General features: G+C 35.6%; 2 protein-coding genes and 1 long non-coding RNA gene across 8 annotated transcripts; 2 read left to right on the top strand and 1 right to left on the bottom strand.

Moving 5' to 3' along the window:
• Nucleotides 1-1,302: 1,302 nt before the first annotated feature.
• Nucleotides 1,303-17,568, bottom strand: LOC135167148 (uncharacterized). Of its 2 annotated transcripts, none has more exons than XR_010299802.1 (3): nucleotides 17,429-17,568; nucleotides 1,598-1,697; nucleotides 1,303-1,535 (listed from the first exon to the last, which is right to left on the bottom strand). It is a non-coding gene; the product is annotated as an uncharacterized LOC135167148 (long non-coding RNA). The 2 variants fall into 2 exon arrangements; XR_010299803.1 differs by lacking the exon at nucleotides 17,429-17,568 and adding an exon at nucleotides 2,164-2,525.
• Nucleotides 3,000-16,588, top strand: LOC135166900 (serine/threonine-protein kinase BRSK2). 5 transcript variants are annotated; one of them, XR_010299767.1, is made up of 14 exons: nucleotides 3,000-4,135; nucleotides 6,322-6,502; nucleotides 7,828-7,968; nucleotides 8,039-8,189; nucleotides 8,269-8,484; nucleotides 8,746-8,945; nucleotides 9,102-9,332; nucleotides 9,387-9,718; nucleotides 10,004-10,146; nucleotides 10,443-10,595; nucleotides 10,671-10,845; nucleotides 11,191-11,420; nucleotides 12,843-13,138; nucleotides 13,216-16,588. XR_010299767.1 is itself a non-coding variant. In XM_064129639.1 (14 exons), exons 2-14 carry the CDS (start codon nucleotides 4,036-4,038, stop codon nucleotides 13,065-13,067), a joined length of 2,478 nt encoding a protein of 825 aa, XP_063985709.1. In that variant the 5' UTR covers nucleotides 3,000-3,238; nucleotides 3,320-4,035; the 3' UTR covers nucleotides 13,068-16,588. The 5 variants fall into 5 exon arrangements, 4 of the variants coding, with proteins under 4 accessions (XP_063985709.1, XP_063985696.1, XP_063985726.1 ...); XM_064129639.1 differs by having other exon boundaries at nucleotides 3,000-3,238; nucleotides 3,320-4,135; nucleotides 12,843-16,588; XM_064129626.1 differs by having other exon boundaries at nucleotides 12,843-16,588.
• On the top strand, nucleotides 16,907-18,012 carry LOC135167108 (apoptosis regulatory protein Siva-like). Its single transcript, XM_064129959.1, has 4 exons — nucleotides 16,907-17,168; nucleotides 17,251-17,417; nucleotides 17,521-17,672; nucleotides 17,759-18,012. The coding sequence occupies exons 1-4, from the start codon at nucleotides 17,048-17,050 to the stop codon at nucleotides 17,802-17,804; spliced, it is 486 nt and encodes a 161-aa protein (XP_063986029.1). The 5' UTR covers nucleotides 16,907-17,047; the 3' UTR covers nucleotides 17,805-18,012.
• Nucleotides 18,013-18,437: the final 425 nt, after the last annotated feature.

The following is an 18,437-nucleotide window of genomic DNA, read 5'->3' as shown; positions in this document are numbered from 1 at the left end:
TTGGTGTCCAGCTTTTGGAGAAAATTGACAATATATAAATTTCATGTTGCCTTTTCGGATTTTCGTTCTTCTGGTCAGGTAATGGATCAAATTTTTTCAATTAGTTTTTTCGCTGAAAAAGGATAGTAATCAGTTTTCTAAATATTCTGTAATTGAATTTGATATAAGTTTCATTTGATGCTGAGTTAATAGATTTCTACCTGTAATTAATTTGACCTCTCCATCGGGATTATAAATACTCTGAGCCTTTTTGTCCTTCGATACGAAGCCATATCCATAACCGACCTTGTAAACTGGCAGGGGAATCACTGTTGAAGAAACTGGCACCATAACTACAAAAAAATCGAAGAAAATGTGAATTTTATTTCAAAAATTAAATGTTCTGACACCATTCACTGGGCTAGTAAATGGCGCGTGAGCCATCCATTTACGGGTGTGAATTCACGTTTATAATTTTTTTTTATATTAAAAAAATTCTACAATGCATATCGAGTTGGAAAATTTGTCAAGTGTTTGTGTTCTCTCAGTTCCATGGCACCCATCCCTTTCCCATGGTGCTCACTGACGTTCGAAGTACGCGCATGAACGTTAAATCGTAATTTCTTCGGAACTCATGGTGCAGGAGCTTTGGGAATTTTTCCTGAAGATTTCATCCGTGAAGAAGCTATTTTTCGCTTTCCATGAGGATTCCCTCCCTCAATTAAAATTTGTTCGATTTTTTTTCGCGTCATTTACTTATGGACTCGGACTCCGGTGAAAAAAAAGGCGAAGAATCCAGTCACTATTATTGAGAAAATCTAAAAAAGGTGTGGACGCGATAACACTTGCTATATTCAAAACCCACGCATCAATGACATCATCGACCCGTTAATCTCCCCTTATTATATTTTTAATATATTCATAATTACATTCATCGTAGTTCAATACGAATGGTATTAAAAAATAACCTTCTTAGAAATATAATTGGATTATTGTGGAATTTCATAACTTTTTTTTGTTTATATGAATTAAAGCAATTAAAAATCGATCAGTAATACGTCTCTTTGAACGTATAAGGTATCGATAATTCGAAGAAATTAGCGATTGAAATGAGAGAAAAATCTTTTAAAAATTACGCATAAAATTCATTACTCAGAGAGCAAAATAGATAAATAAATAAATAAATAAATAGATCATTGATTTACCTGGTTCAAAAACATTATCTTCATTTCTCTTATAGATTGTCGGTTTAGCAAGTCCCTCCAAAATAATACATAATAACACTGTAATACAAATCCACTTGTTCATTGTGCAAATATTTTTTCCAAATTGAATAACACAAAATAGAAACAGATAGTAAGATAGAATTTGACGCGTACGATCAGCGACAATCTCTCAACTACGTTTCTTACTCACGTTCTCGTGAATAATATATAGTGAAAACGTGGAGTCGGGGCCATCGCGGGGGAAAGTTGCATGGTATTATTTTCCGGTGCTTCTAAGATCCTTTCCAAATGAAATCCATTGAATACGACTTTGAAGAAAGTTCTCAGACCCTGGAGAAAATCGGATATATCCCTATCTTATAAAAAATTTGTTGAGAATTCAAATTCAATACCCCATTTGTTCTCCTTGAAGAAGCATTCACAAATGTATTTTTTCATCTATCGAACTGTCGTCATACTGAATCTGGGTTGAGAAGTGAAAGGATTCAGTCACTGGAACGTACAAAAACAAGTGAATAATTGGAGTTATAATTAATTAGTCTAGTTATCCTTAGTAATGAATTAGGCATTTGTCTCCAAACGCATCATTTTTTTTTTTATATTATTTCTCAGACATGAATATAATCGAGAGACGAACAGAGCAAATTCATGACAAAATGCACTGCGCGAATGAGTGTCGAATGAAAATTGAAAATTATAATTCATTACTTGCTCATCAATACCTTAATGCCCTAATTATCAAATAATGTACAGTTCAATTCAAATAAGTAAAATTAGGAAACATACAACGCAGAATTTACCACAGTATGAGATTAAAGACCTTAACAAGTCAAAAAAAGCTCCTCAAACAGACATTTATTAACTATTATTAAATAACCGGTTGATGGAATCGAACGGATATCTGTCAAAATGAGGGATAATTAACATCTGCCTTACGAGCCTCAACAATCTCAACAACCTTGCACATTCGTCCATCAACTTCTCCCTTTTCTCCGATTTTTCGTCGACTCATCATCGACGCTTTTCCGTTACTACCACGCATCGATGCTTCCCACGTTAAGAATGAAGTACTGCAAAAGGACAAGAGAACGAGTGAAATTATATACCCCGAGACAAAAGCTGCCGACAAGGATGACTACATTTTGAGTCTCTGAAAATGATAAAAGCGGATAGGTATTATCACGTCTAAGCTATAGGTAAAGATGTCAAGGACTGGGAACTTCCTTAAGGGAAGTACCTACACTACTCCCTGTATTTCTCTATATATCGATCTTATGGTCGTCTATTCTCGATTGCCCCTACCAAACTCAAGTCATTCTCCTCGACATCACCCCCATTCCTTTCCGGCTTCTTGTAATGATCCGACCAAATCCTAAATTGCCTCAGATGCATCTCAATTTGTTCTGAGTGAACCAGGAGATGACTCTGAAGAGGCTTGAAAAATTTTCTGGGACAACTAGAGAGTCCCAATCAATGAAAAATTATTATTATTTTTTGTTAATTGCCATGAACACAATTTTTACAGTGATAAGCAAGGATCTGTGTTAATGCTGAGACGTTTCAGTTGAGACACAAACCCCGATGGGCTGCCTTATCAGTGGTTGCTTTCCTGTTAAACCCTAGACATGGAAGAGATCTTCAATAGACATTAGGGGTGGGGACTTATAGCTATACATTTTCCACCCTCACATTCACACAAATCAGAAAGGTACTGACACTGAAGGAGGGTAGCAGTGGCGCGCGCAACTACCTCGAGCACGTAATCGAACTGGGAGCGCCTTCACCCTCGGCTCCGTCCTCGCTTAGCTCTCGGCTTGCGGTTCCGCGCTTGAAAAAAAAAAGAATAAAAATAGTTGAAAAAATTATGCCTGAACGACAGTGAAACAGTGAATTCAGTGACTCAGGTCCGACACTATTGGTGTCTTATTGATGATTGGATACAGTGATTAACATTTTTTTACGCCCCCAGTGAGGATACTCTCATTCTGCTTCAAGCTCCGTTCATTTTCACCAGACAATTCTCGCCGAAACAGGTCTGACATCAAGTCTACTAGATGGAATTCTGATGAAGGTCTCAGGGCCAGTGTGACAATGGTGCCATTCTGTGATTTCAGTGAAATTCGTGATTAGCAAGGACTAGAGGGTGGAGATCGTAAACTAGCTGTGCTAGTTTGTTTTGGAGGTTTGTGAAATGGCGAGAGTTTCCGGGGCCACTGAGCAAACATTCAGAAATTTTTTATAACGTTGAGAAAGCCAGAGTAATGCCCTGCTATGCTGATGATAAATCGCCCTGATTCCAGGGGTTCAGCTCTGGACGAGCTGAACGACATTCGTACACATCCAGAAAACCCAATAGTTTGAGTGAAGAACAGAATGAAACACCGGAAGAGACGAAACGAGAAGAGACATCGAAACAGATCAAAACTGTGACATCACTTCACACGTAAACTGACCGAATAAATTCACCCACGAGTGGCTTTATTTTCATTATCTATTTTTTTCATTTTTTTTATCATTTCCAGTCGTTTTTGTAGTAAATCGTGTGTATTTCCGAAACGATGGCTTGAGATGAAGAACACTAGAGCATGAAACGATGGACGGGGCCCCGGCCTCATTGGCTATACCGGCGTCGTTCATTTAGTAGTAATAAGAACGTGGATAACACGAGGACGATGGATGAACAACAATGTTATGCATATTTGTGCAGTTATACGAGATTGACGAAAAAAATTATATGGAAATTTTGAAATTTAGCTGAATTATATCATAGTTGAGGATTAAATCGAGCCTTGAGGGGGCAATCGTGACTGGTACGAAGGACTTGACAACGATGCAGGGCAAAGAGAGCCCGGTTGGGTCCAACACCCAGGAAACCCATCAGTATGTTGGACCCTACAGACTCGAGAAAACCCTGGGCAAGGGACAAACTGGTATGTTATCACTTCTATCCTCTGTCCCTTTAATTATTGAGAACTCTCATATATTTTTCCTTCAGTTATCAGAAACGGAATTGATGGAGAAAATATAAAATTATTTTTTACTAGAAAAAAATAACAACTGATATTATTAGTATTATTGGTATTATTATGTTATTATTTTTTATTTCGTAATAATAATAATAATTATATCTGTAGTGAAGTGATAAGAGGGAGTGAACTCAACTCGGGTGATTTGTCAGGGAAATTATCAGAGTCTTAAGGGGATAAAGATTTTTTGGTAATGATCTTGTTGGTAGTGTTTGAAGATCTAACGACGTGAATTGCGATAACTCCCCAAGATGCGGAGATATTCCCTAAAAACTCAGCTAAGGCTCAAGGGGGCCACCTTGAACCGATTTACTACAGATATTAATCGAGGATTACACCCGGCACCCTCAAAATTTACTGTTGAGTGCAGCAAAAACTGTTGGAAGTAGCAGAATAAAATCAAAATTTATTTTCGAACAAGTAGACATTCATTTGAAATAAATCATTTTTCCCCCTTTATATCTTCTTTGTGTCCTTACAAATGCAGAGTCATCTCCTAGACATGTTTGGTGTTCTTATGGCTCTAAATTCCCTTTGGTTCCGGCTCCAAATACGTATTGGAAGCAATATTATTGATTTTCATTTTTTTTCGTGTGAACGAAGAGCCCAGTGCGTATCCCCCCGACCCTCGAGTACTTCAGTCTCGTTATTCATTTGTCATTTCCATGTGTATTCGCTCCAGTTTTATGTTTTCTGCGTGTCAAATTTGTAAAAATGATTTGTCATCCATTTTCACTTATTTTACAAGGGTGGCTGGCACCAACAACCCACAGATCATTATAATGACCGATCGATAATAATTGACATATCGGTCTCATTATTTCAAATCTCCACAGAGTAACAACTCGCCAGATACTTTGTCCGTCAATAATTGGTTAATCAATGAGCTGCATATTGAATTCCGTCTTTAATGCGGTAGAAAACGTCCCTCAAACGATATCTGTTCTTATCATAATGATGAGACGCTACGTTTCTCTCTTTCATGCATAATTTTCAGCAGAAATATTTTTAAAAAATTCTCTCTTCCAAACCGACGACTTCCCTAGATTCCCTTCCATCCATTCTAAGGATGTCCTGTTTGAATCGCATGCCCCTAAATATTTATATGCAATATGCAGAAAATCCGAGCATTACTTGTGAGGGGTAGTAGGGACGCGCATGCGCCAGGAAAAGATGGAATTTACCCGTAACAGCACATGTAAGAGACGCATGTTGTTTTAAGACACCCTCTCAACCATGACTGGTCTGGCTGTTTAATTACTAGCGCCACCTGTCGATTTTGTTGATTTATTATTATTCTGTTAATTTATTATCGCGTGTTTTCAAATGCAACTGGAGAATAGTCCAAGCAATGTCAAAGTATAAGAGAAAATTTTTTTTTCGCTTGATCAATGAATTGGTGAACCAATTACGAGAATTTTCTGTAATTTTTACAGAAATTTTTTTTAGTGTACAATAAAGCTGGGACTTGATCACAAATTGACATTCAATTCAAACAACTGGTCTAATGATAACGCAATAATACTATTATCGATTTAGTTAGAGGGTTTTAATACCACAATTTTTCCCCTACATCTGAACCCTCTAATTGCACCCTCACGGGTCATTCTCATTATATCATCATTAATGTGAAGTAAAAACATGTAAAAGCTCCTGGATTGAAGCTATTATGTCTACTATACTGAATCTGTTTACATTATATTACGTGACTATTCTATATGTGTAAATAAACTTCGTTGAAATTGAAAAAATTATTGATTTATATCATCCAAAGACATTCCAGCGGCCTTGTGGTATCGCAAAAAAATGTAATCGACATGTAATGATGTGTCAACATATAAAATGGGGAAAAATCGTTGACACAATCGACAGGGGTGAAGGTTCAGACCTCGTCGAGATGACGTGGACTACCCCCGCGCATTAATTCACTAAGTTTGAGAAACTTGCTTTTCTCGGTGTAGGAGAGACCGAACTACATCAGGAAAGCTAATGCCCAGGGATTCTTATCCTACTTGATCTCCCGATCAGCCCTAATTACTCTCAGGATAAACATTATCATTAAAGACTACAGTCATTTCTTTCCTTTTTAGGGTTGGTCAAGCTGGGGGTGCATTGTGTACTGGGTAAAAAAGTGGCCATAAAGATCATCAATCGTGAAAAACTATCGGAATCGGTGTTAATGAAGGTCGAACGCGAGATCGCCATCATGAAGCTCATCGATCATCCCCACGTACTGGGTCTTACTGATGTATACGAGAATAAAAAATATCTGTAAGTTGTAATCCTTTTATTTATTGGCAGTGGTCAATAACAGTATTTTTCAATGTCATTCCCCACGTTGTAGAACCGTGACTCTGTTATTTTTGAAAAAATGTGGAATAATAGCATTCATTTGTTATCTACGAAAGAATGTACATGGATAAAACCGATTATTTATAGTAGACAAATGGATTTTTATTGCACGGTAGAGTTTATTCGATTTGGCCAATCGTTCATTATTTAATAATTTTGTTTAGTCCGTCGTGAAAGACCCTGTAAAGTGCTGATTAAAATTTACATATTCTTATTCTAAAAAACTCTAGACTATTCTCTCTTGACAGAGTTTACATTTTTTATCAAGTCAGGAGCATTATTTATGAAGAAAAAAATCCTGTCTACAAAGGAGCCCCTTCCTTCACCCCCTGGAACCCTTAAACATACGAGGTTTACAGCGAATGGGGTGTGATGGATGTAAGTCCTGACTAGAAACCAATAATGGCTTGTTTAATACCTCACCGATGGTGAGCACAACATTGGCAGGCTGGCTTAATCGAGAGTCGGCGCATCCATAACGAGCCGAATATTGGCCGTTTCCATTCAGTTGGTTAATCCGGCCTGCACATGAAGAAAATAGTTCAATAAAAATTGCGCGAAAGTTCTGTAATTCCCCAGCGAGAATACAGACCCGATAAAAAATACAGAGGAACCAGTAAAAATTATGGAACGCTCCATAAATATTACGTAACTCGGTAATGATATCAGACCTTTATTCTCGCCTGCGAATTAAGAATTTCATGTGATTTTTATTGAAGCTTTTCTCTCCGCGTGATGATCAGAATATTAATTAAATGAAAATCAAATATTTTATTTTGAAATTAAAGTCACAGCAACGTGGACAAGGAATTACGAAGAATATAGCCAATAAATAAATGAAAAATACATTAAATTTTTTAGTTGTAATTTTTGAAGAGTGAAATCTATATGACGACTTATGAAATTTAAATGATTCATTACAAAACGTATAAGAAACGAATGAGTTCCAGAAAAAAGAGAATGCATGCATGCAGATCACCTCTAAAAATTATATATTCGAACTTTCAGACCATATTTTTTGTTACTATACCACAAAAAATTGAAAACTTTAATTCAAACGATTCTGAACCTCTCATCCGGAAATAAAAAGTGGTCTTCGATCGAAAACTTGTCCCAATTTCCTTCTTTCTCATTATGTAATAATAAAACCGGTTTTCATTCCGAATTGGGTCTTTATGATCCCAAAACCCAAAGATATTATCAAGCAAGTCATCAATTAATAAATTGCTTCTCCTAATAATTAGGTATCTGGTTCTGGAACACGTGTCAGGCGGAGAACTTTTCGATTATCTCGTTAAAAAGGCTCGACTTACGCCAAAAGAAGCGAGAAGATTCTTTCGACAAATCATTTCTGCATTAGATTTCTGTCATAGTCACAACATATGGTAAGAGCATTGTCTTTCAATTTGACTGAAATCATTGAATAAAAAACACTAACCGCAATAATGTAATCAGTCATCGAGATTTGAAGCCTGAAAATTTACTCCTGGATGAGAAGAACAACATAAAAATCGCGGACTTTGGAATGGCATCACTGCAACCAGCAGGATCAATGCTAGAAACAAGCTGCGGTTCGCCTCATTACGCTTGTCCCGAAGTCATCAGAGTAAGAATCTTTTAATTTTTCATCGAATCACGATTTCCACCGATGTTAACGAATTATTGACATTTCTATTTTTATACAGGGAGAAAAATACGATGGTAGAAAAGCAGATGTTTGGTCTTGTGGAGTTATTCTTTATGCATTACTAGTTGGAGCTTTACCATTTGATGACGATAATCTCCGTCAACTACTGGAAAAAGTGAAGAGAGGTGTTTTCCACATTCCTCATTTCGTTCCACCCGATTGTCAGAATTTACTTCGAGGAATGATTGAAGTGAATCCTGATAAACGACTCACGGTAATTATTCTCAGATTGCGTAATATTTTCGGTGCACTAATTGTTTAAAAAAAAACAGGTCAAATTGGCTTTCAAAGTGCTTGAACAATTTCCCACGAAATGCCTGGAGTTCAAACTAATTTTCTCCGTCAATTGAACGACTCATAATTTGTTCAACTCATAACAGACGCGCTTGCATATTTTGTAAAGCAATAATTGATTTGCCTCACGAGTGAAAAAAAACATCGTCTTAATTATCGGGGAAAACCCCTCTTGTTTCAGTTGGCAGAAATAAATAGGCATATCTGGGTCACTGCAGCAGGAAAAGGAGAATTAGAATTGGAACTATCGATGATGGAAGTAGTGCAGACACATGTGCTCCCGTCCGTCGAGGCGATAGATCCCGATGTACTTCAGGCGATTGCCAGTCTGGGTTGTTTCAAAGAACGTGACAAACTCATCCAAGAATTGCTCAGTCCCAAGTAAGAAATAATAAATTCTTCAAGAGCTTTTTCCGATAAAGTGGGGATTCAATGAAAGAGCAAGCAGAAAGCAAAGAGAATTTTTTTTATATCCGTCATAGAGGAATTATTCTACAGAAGTTCAGTCTACTGACGATTTTGCTTTTAATTTTCCAGCCATAACACAGAAAAGGTGATATATTTTTTGCTTTTGGAGCGAAAAAGAAGAAGACCAGCCTGTGAAGATGAGTTAGAAGTCATGAGAGGCGGAATTCGAGGTGGCACTAGCCAATTAGAAACCGATCCCCCGAGAAAACGTATAGATACTTGTCGAGTAAATGGCAGTACAGCATTGCAACTGGGTCAGATCAGTCAAGGATCACCACTGACTCCACGAAGGCAATCCAGGTGAGCTATGAGATTGAATAAATAGTGAATTTTAATGAAATACATTGATAAAAGATGTATGACTGTTTCTGACAGTGCCAGACACCATACGAGACGTTCGCCGAGCACTGGATCTCACACCCACGCATCCCATTCTCATTCATCAACTCCTGGAGGATCACCTCTGCATGGACCAAGTCTCCCGGGGCTCCTCAGTCCACATAGATCGACGCCGATTTCACATCATGGCCAGGCCCCACACAGTCCTCATCGATTATCCACTGGAAGTGCCAGCAGCGGAAATGGAGCATCTCCTAATGCAACAAATTCCACAACAACGGTCACGGCGCCCACTATTGTCCAGCCTCTCGGTAGCGTTGGCATTGAATTCAATGAGAATCTGCCAAGTATGTGGTTACTATTTTATTGCATTCAGAATAAATGGAAGTATTACGGATGGAAAAACTTAATAGAAAAATCTAGCGAAATCGCTTTTTATGTGACTTATTAAATTCAGATATTTCCTGTGAAATTTCCTTGGATCAAAAATCCGCAGAAAGTTGACTAAAAATTTGATAAACGATTCTAATTAATTCACTAGGGGTTTTGGTTGAGTTGTTCCATGTCTGCTTCCTCAACATTTCGTTATCAAATTAATTTTGACAATTGTCCACAATGTTAATCATTTTCAGTCGGTGTTACGCCACCGGGATCACCTCATACTGGTGCAGGCTCGGGGGCCCATCATTGGCGATCGCGACTTACTACAATAAAAAATTCCTTCCTTGGTAGTCCACGGTTCCATCGACGTAAACTGCTCACTAGCACCGAAGAGGTGAATTTCTTAAATCTTTTAATTAGTTTAATTGCACGAAATTTTTCGTTGCAATCAGCGAAATTTTATTTAAATGGAGAAACTTCCTTTAATTCATAATTTCGTGTATGCATTTTTTTTGTTTAAAATTAACCTTGACATGTTTATAAATTCCTAATTATTAACAGTATTATCTGTTATGCTCACTCAGTAGATCTTAGAATGATAATCTATTTTCCGATTGATTAAACTCCTTATTGATCAAAATTTCAAATCAAATCTCTCTCTGTTGAACTAAAAAAAACTCTCTCTGGTAGGTTCATCTCACACCCGATTCCTCTCCGGAGTTAACGAAGAAGTCTTGGTTTGGTAGTCTTATGGCAACAGAAAAGGATGAGACATTTACAGTTCTCGTGAAAGGGAAGCCGTTGGCCAGTGTCAAAGCCGATCTTATCCACGCATTTCTATCAGTGAGTCAAAAATATTTCCTCGTCACCACTCGTCATTAATTACTTATATTTCATTCATATTTTGTCTGCCTTCAGATAGCAGAATTGTCTCACAGCGTGAGCTCACCAATGTCTTTCAAAGTTGAATACAAACGTGGAAGTACAGCACCAGCAATGTTCCAAAGACAAGTGAGGTTCCAAGTTGACATTAGTGCTATTTCGAAACATCCGAGTGAACCACTGTTTGCTATTACCTTCACACTTTTAAGTGGTAAGAAATAGACAATTAATTTTTTCTCAACAACATTTTTCGTCAACATATAAATAATTTAATGCTATTTAGCGATCTTTATCTGAGGTTTTATGATTTCATAGTTCCCCGATTCTTTATTCTTCAAATTTTTCACATGATTAGAAAGGAATCGTAGTTTTGGAACTTCTGGGAAGAGACCCCATGAAACCTTATGCAGATAAAATGCCCTTTCTATCTCAGAGATGATTATGCAATAATATATTATGCAACATGAATATGAAGATTGTAGAACGAGCTACAAGCGACTTTTCTAATCACATATGTCATTTGTGAACCACTTCCTCTAAATATGCGCATTTTCAGGTAATATAAGACGATTTCGAAGGGTTTGTGAACATATACAGTCCCAGGTGTGTTCGAGAAATGCCAGTCTTGCTCTGGGATCTCAAAGCAGGGCTGCGCCACCGAGTCCAAGAGCATCGAGGAAATTCGCTACTGAAATGAGTGAGAGTTCAAGTTGTGGGAGTGACACTAGTGAGAGGCTATTCTCTAATCCTCATCCTGCTACCAGACAGGTAGTTTGTTTCAATAAGGTATCATCTTCACGTCATACAAATCGTTAGCTATGCAGAAGATTCACGTAACAGTCAATATTTTTCAGTTTGCTTTTTATTTAACGAGATGTCCCGGGTCTTCATTCCTCTTTAATTATGTCAATGATTAATTTTTTTTTTAATGCGTCAGTCTATATTGGAAGATTGCTCTGAAGAAAACATGGCAACGTGTTTCGAAGATTGACTTTAAATTCTTGTCAAGAGAATATTTGATTAGCAACATTATATTTTCTTCTCATTATGTGGAGTCTTCTCTAATACTCCTAGGGATCCACGTTTATTCCGTATAAACTTGACTCATTCCAAGATCAACTACAATAGTCAGGTAGAAGATACACGTCTTTATGACACTTTCCTGGGAAAGTCGCGTATCTTAAAAAAATATTAGGAAACTGCCGAAATTGATTGTTAATCTTAATTTATTTTTTATCGTTTGCGTAGCAAAATTATAATGGATTTTTTTTATTCTTACAAAGATAGAAAGCTGCTTATATTTTTGCATTTAAATATCAAGGTTTTCAAATTACATTTGGCTGTTATTCATATATGTGTGAAAAAGCGCACCTTTGAAGATTGATTTGTGGAGGGTGAGATCGTTTCAGCAGTTTCCATTTCTTTTCAAATAGATTTCCATAAACACTCAGTTACTGAATTTTACTCAAAATCATGGACATCCATTTATAAAGAATTCACTATAGACAACTTTCTAGTGTTCAATTTATATCTGTCTGAAATATATGTTTTTTGTAAATAAGTATTTTTCTTTTGAAAAATGTTTTGTGCGTATGTGAAAGTTCTATGTAACAAACGACTCCATTTCATTCTTCATTTCCATATTTGCGAAAATAGATAAATCATACATTTCTCTTTCCAACCTGTGTAGTTATCATATTCACAAAAATTCTCAATTAATCCCTCGATTGTCCTTTGCTCAATTCACAAAGAATAATCTTAACATTTAGATTTAGAAATATTTCGTAGGCTTAATTTGTTTATTTAGAGAATACATTTACATCTACTCGAGTTTTTGAGCGACATCTCCGAATTTAATGGAGATAACAAATTTTTTGTTATTACATTTATTGTACTTCTTAATTTGCTCCAGAAAAAAAGTTTTAACAAAGATTTTCTACCTTCCTTAGATTTCGAGCTATCCATCAAAAACTGGTCAATAGTCAAAAGTAACTGATCTGGTTCTCCCAATTTTTCTTCTGAATTTAATAATTATTATGTCGGTAGTGTTTTTCATATTAAAAAACCCTAAACATATGAGTTACAGTCTCCAGATGTACCTGACATTTCTTTCCTCTCTCTCATGCTCACTCTCCCAATTTATCAACTGAAAATGGTACACAGGATTTACCCAATCAATAAATGATCTTTGAATGTTTGACGATATAGATTGACTCGGATCTTGAATCTGAAAGTTCAGCTTTCGATGTTAAATCGCCCACCCATGAAAATGGCCGTCGTAGTTCAACATCTACAAACAATAATAACCAAATGAGTGGTGACTCCACTTCCGTACCCGGAAGTCCTCCAAAGGCAGTTCGTAGCAATTCGGAGAGTCAAAATACACCGGAAAAAAAATGTGTTACAACGATGAGCGGCAGTAACATAGCATGATACTATCAGAATTTCCGTATGGAATTTTGTGCAAGTTTTGGTAGTATTTTGGATGGCAATCGTCGATTCTGGTGAGTTATTTTATGGATTGTATAAGTGTTTTCATAATGGTGATAGAATAGGAATGAAAAATTCTGGGCTCTAATAGGGTCTTGCCAATTCTAAACTAAAAAAAGAGGAGATGAAAAATAATGGACATGGGTGTCGGGACGAGATGTGCAATGACATGAAGATTACATGAAGAGACGAGAGCCGGAAATTACGATTTTCATGTTAATGTGATATCAAATCGTAAATTGAAGATATATTTTCTCAACAAACATATCCCGCGGCTGATTAATGGTATATATGTTTCATATACAATAATGTGAGAGTGCAATGAAACACCGGAATAGATTTTACATTCGATAAACAATTTAATGACGATCGTGGTATCAAAGAAACGAAAAAAGAAAATAATTTAAATGCCTCGACTTTTTATTCTAACTAATTCAATATAAATGAATAAGTACATAAATAGATAAAAAAAAAATAGATAAAACTGATGCGAAAGTAAGATGTAGAGAATGGTGACAAATTTGCTGGTCATAAAAATAAGAATCTGTAGTCAACCATGCGCATTAATACGCCTGTATTGCTACATTGAATATTTATTAACAATTTATCTCATGAGGTATGTATTTGCGCATACAACTTGGCTCACAGTATTCTTCATTAGTTGGATATTTGAAGTGCGTTCCTAATAAATCAAATGATACTGCACTGCATTAGTAAGAATATTTCTGTCGGTTGGTCGATCGGGTTTTTGGCAATATAAAAGATTTAAAAAATACGAGACTAATGAGGTACATGAAGTTGATGAAACTGAATGATATAAAACATAATTTATTAATAACAAACTAGATAGCCCGGGTAAATACGTGATAGTATTTCAAGCATAAATATATTTCATTTGTTTAAACTGACACAGTTCATCGATAATTTACACAATTATCAAGGTGAGAGTGAATGAACTTATATGAGGGAATTTTAAAAAGTTAAGGAGAATTATAATGAAAATTACCGGCCGTACTTAACATTAGTTTTCTATGGATGATGGAAAATTATACAAGTAGGGACAAAATTATACTTTGATATTATATCACATCAGGTACACGTATTTTAATCTACCTGAATGAAAAATCAAGGACTCTAGATAGTATATTCATTCCAAATATAATGGGTGCTTTTCAGCAGAATTCTCAATACATCAGAGTTGTAGTACAGTGATAGACAGTCTATAATGAAATGAATTGGAAAAAATGCCATTTGAAGGAGCAAACTGCTTGCTACATCGCACTGGGTTCTTTTTATTTGCGCCGCTTGTCAGAGAGGCCCTTAATATTTTCCCGATTGGAAATTCATTGATTGAGCTTAGACACATTTTTCATCATAGTTGGCATTAAAACGAAAAAACAAAAGTGAATTTTTCGATGATTTTGTTAAAATAACTATGTCATTTGCCTGGGGTTTCCTTTAGTGTTTGTTGCTTTTTCTAATTTTTTTTCAAAATGAAGTAGTATATTCCAGGACGCGGAATGTTGTCCCTTTTGCCATGTGAACAATTTTCTCCTCAAGACTGTATGGAGAATATATTTTCCCTCTCAATTGAAGCAGCGCACTGCTCATGTAGACATGAGAATAAAAAACTAACCGACCCAGTTGAAAGACACCTTGTTTATAGATTTGACAAGACGTCAAAAAACATTTTTCATTAAATTGTGTCAATAAGATGTAGCGGAGCCTATTGTAATATACCTCCTTACTGGATGTTTTTAATAACTTATCGTGCATCTCGTATAGATAATATACAATAGTCATAATGAAGAAATGGATGGTCAATCCAAATTTTTAGCTAGTCAAAGTTTGTAGTCAACGTAATCTGGAATTCGTTGAAAGCTCCATTTGTTTATTCATTTCCTAGTCAATTTTCCTTTGTCATTATGAGTGAGCAAATGTTCATCAATGATTGGAAAGTCCTTATCGTTTTACTTTAGATTATTTAATGGCAGCTTTTTTTTCCCCAATGCAATGAATTATTTGTTGAGCGAAATGTGAAGTTTTTTATATCGTCACTCATACATTTCCATTTTTAAAAAGATAAATTATGACTTATTTCGAGAAGGGTAATATTATAAATTGAAAAGGAATACGTATGTGAATTTACAAAATGGAAATACAGTGGGAATTTGAGGGAATCTAAAACAACGAATAATTAGATTTCACATGCGGCGGTAACAAACGACACAAAATGAGCCACTGCAAATTCTCAAGCACGAACAGGACAAATATATACATAACACGTGCTGTTGCATGTCATAAATAAATAAGTATATTAGGCATCTTTGGTGACACGTCCATGACAACTGACAATAACGACTGTGGTTGACAAGTGACTTTCCCAAATAATTTTCAATGTAAAATTTGGTAATCCAGTCCACACTGATTTTTTCTCACATAATGAACTTTCCGATCTCTGAATAATAATTTTAAAATCATTATCTTCTATTTTTTCACTGACGAAGTAAGAGCATACGTATCAATTCCAGCTGATTCATTGGAGGATTTATTTATTTAATCAAAACAAATTCTCAAGCGATGGTTGTCCATGGAATGGCCACTGTCCCCGTCCCTCAAGTAGATATATAGATTTTAGATGAGTGAAAATAATTGACGAAAATGATGCGAAAGATTTCAATGGAAGAAAATAAATAATTATTTTCCGATGAAAGAAAAAATAAAATGTTTTTTCGTGCGAATGGGTGAATCGGCTATTGACAATGGTGTACATGATGCGTAATGTGATTCAGTAAAATGTCATTCATTATATGGAAGAAAAATTAATTAAAACGATTAAAATTTTTCTAAATGAACAATGAATCTTGCTTAGATCGATTAGAAAATAAAATTCCGAGTATTTAATCGTTTTTAGCGATGCTCGGATAGACGTGTATTAATCCATACATTAAAAAACAAAAAGAGTTCTAAAGATAAAAAATTGAAAAGCGCTTTGTAACACTAATTTTTGTAACTATAAAAAAAAACGACCGCAAATAGTGAAATCAAATGAACATAAAATAAATATGCAAACGTGAATAGTTATTGAATTTGTATCAATGATTGAATAGTCCCTTGATATTCCGCATGTGCATTTTGATTATTTGATTAATTCGTTAATTATACATGAGGTGAAAACGCGAGAGATGTTGACAGAGGGTGTAAAGAGGTGACAAAAAAAGGAAATTACTCCAAAGATTGTACAGTTATTTCCTCATCAACTTATTGCTACCGATGGTTATTATGATTATTATTATTATTATTATTACTATTATGATTATTATATTATTGATATTATATATTGACCATATTCTTGCAAATCGGGGTACTGCAAGAGGAAAAAGAACAACAAAAAATTGTAACATATTTCTTGATGGCCAATATCAAATATGTATAAAACGAAATAATAATAATGATGCAGCATTAATAATAATGTATCGTTCAGTTTTTTATTTCAACATATGTCAATGTTCAATTGTCATCGATTAATATCCCGAAGAATGATTTCAATAAATTATCGGTTTTAATAGTACTTCGATGTTGTGGTGGGGTAAAATGGAACACAGGGGAAAGTGGGTCGATTGTAATTTTGGTTTTCAAAAATTAGAACTTTTTTTCAACGGTATTTTGACAACAAGGAGACGTTTTTTGAGTTTTTCCGATTTATGGGTTTTGTTCCGAATACTTTTAGTACTCATGGAACGATAAAACCTGGAGGCTTTCTTTTATTTCTCGTACACCGGTTTCGTGGATTGCCCAGACGCGACACTGGCGTTCAAACGTCAACTGTTCGTTCAATTGTCAATTGGGGAACGTCGGAGTCAGGCTTGGTCGATTCTGTGTTCTTTACATACGCTTCTTCGGAAAATTGATTGATTCGTAAAATGTCTTCAAAACGTAATTGCCCATTCGAGGGCGATCTTACCCCACAAATGAAGGTTCATGTTGGATTAACAGAGGCGGCAGACATTGTTGAGAGGAATGAAGAAATGAAGAGGATCTATGGTACGGAGGTTATGTACATCAAAACAAAATTGATTATCTTGATAATGAAACGAAAAAGAACGACAATTATTACTTCTTACAGAACGTACTCTGCACCTTTTGAGGAATGGATCGCAAAAATCGATTGGAAAAGCTGATGATGTCCAGAATCGTGCTAAAGGCACTGGATATCACTTTGAACCCCCGCGTTTGAAGCAGATGGTTATGAATGATAAATTGCAGCTTGAACACAGTAAAAAAATTATTTTGGTGCGTTTTACCTCACATCTTTGAAATACAATTTGTACAAGTTATACAACTTATTGTAGACAGCATATTTCCAATTTATTATTTGTATTATTTGTCCTTTCAGCCGCAAGCACAACAAACATGCACCAATTGTGGGGCATTGAGAGTCTTTGAATTAAATCGCTGCTTCCATTGTATTGAATTTTACTGTCCCCACTGCCTAAGTGAGTGTACAAAATGTCTGGAACAATTTTGTTCAACATGCCGCTTTACAATGTAAGTGAATGACGTTGATTTTATTGCCCATTTCCCTTTATATCTGCTAAGAGTCTAATATGTTCTTCATTCCGTGTATGTTACAGATATGAAGGCGACGAACACGTTGAATGCCTGAATTGCTATCACTAATGAATATTTCCATGGTACTAGTGTTGGTCGGTCGGCACACCTCGCCCCGAGATGGGTTGCTATTAGGAATAAGTTAATCGAACTGGTACGAATGAGAATGAGAAATTATGATCAAAAAATAGTATTTTTATATGCCTGAAAGATGGATATGTGCATGCTTTACTAATGAGATAATTTTCATATTTAATAAAATTTCTATCCATGACTACCTTTGCTATTCAATGGCTTTACTGATTAATAATTACCGTATTCTCATATTTATAATATCAAAGCCTTTGTGAACTGCACTATTCTTCACCCAAACCCATTAATTGCGCTGAGGATGTTCAAGCGAAAGCGCAAGGACTCAATTTTTTTATCGCCAAAAATAGAACCCAGGTTAGCAAAACTATAAATTACGCAATGTGAGTGGATTATTAATGAATGAAACAGCATAAATCAATCAAATGTATGGAAATAGTCTGGGTTTTGTTTGTTATGTCGTTTATCTCCTTACAATTATATTATTGTCATAGTTTATTAAAAATATCCAGTTCACTCAATATTATATTTTTAATTCAAATGCGAGAGATAAAGACCGGTAATAACCAATTTATTCAATTATCGATTCGAATTAGGTATCGTAATATGTGT

This window comes from Diachasmimorpha longicaudata, chromosome 1 (genome assembly GCF_034640455.1).
Source record: "Diachasmimorpha longicaudata isolate KC_UGA_2023 chromosome 1, iyDiaLong2, whole genome shotgun sequence".
In the NCBI taxonomy this organism is placed as follows: Eukaryota; Metazoa; Arthropoda; class Insecta; order Hymenoptera; family Braconidae; genus Diachasmimorpha; species Diachasmimorpha longicaudata.
This window is presented reverse-complemented; position numbering and strand designations above follow the sequence as displayed.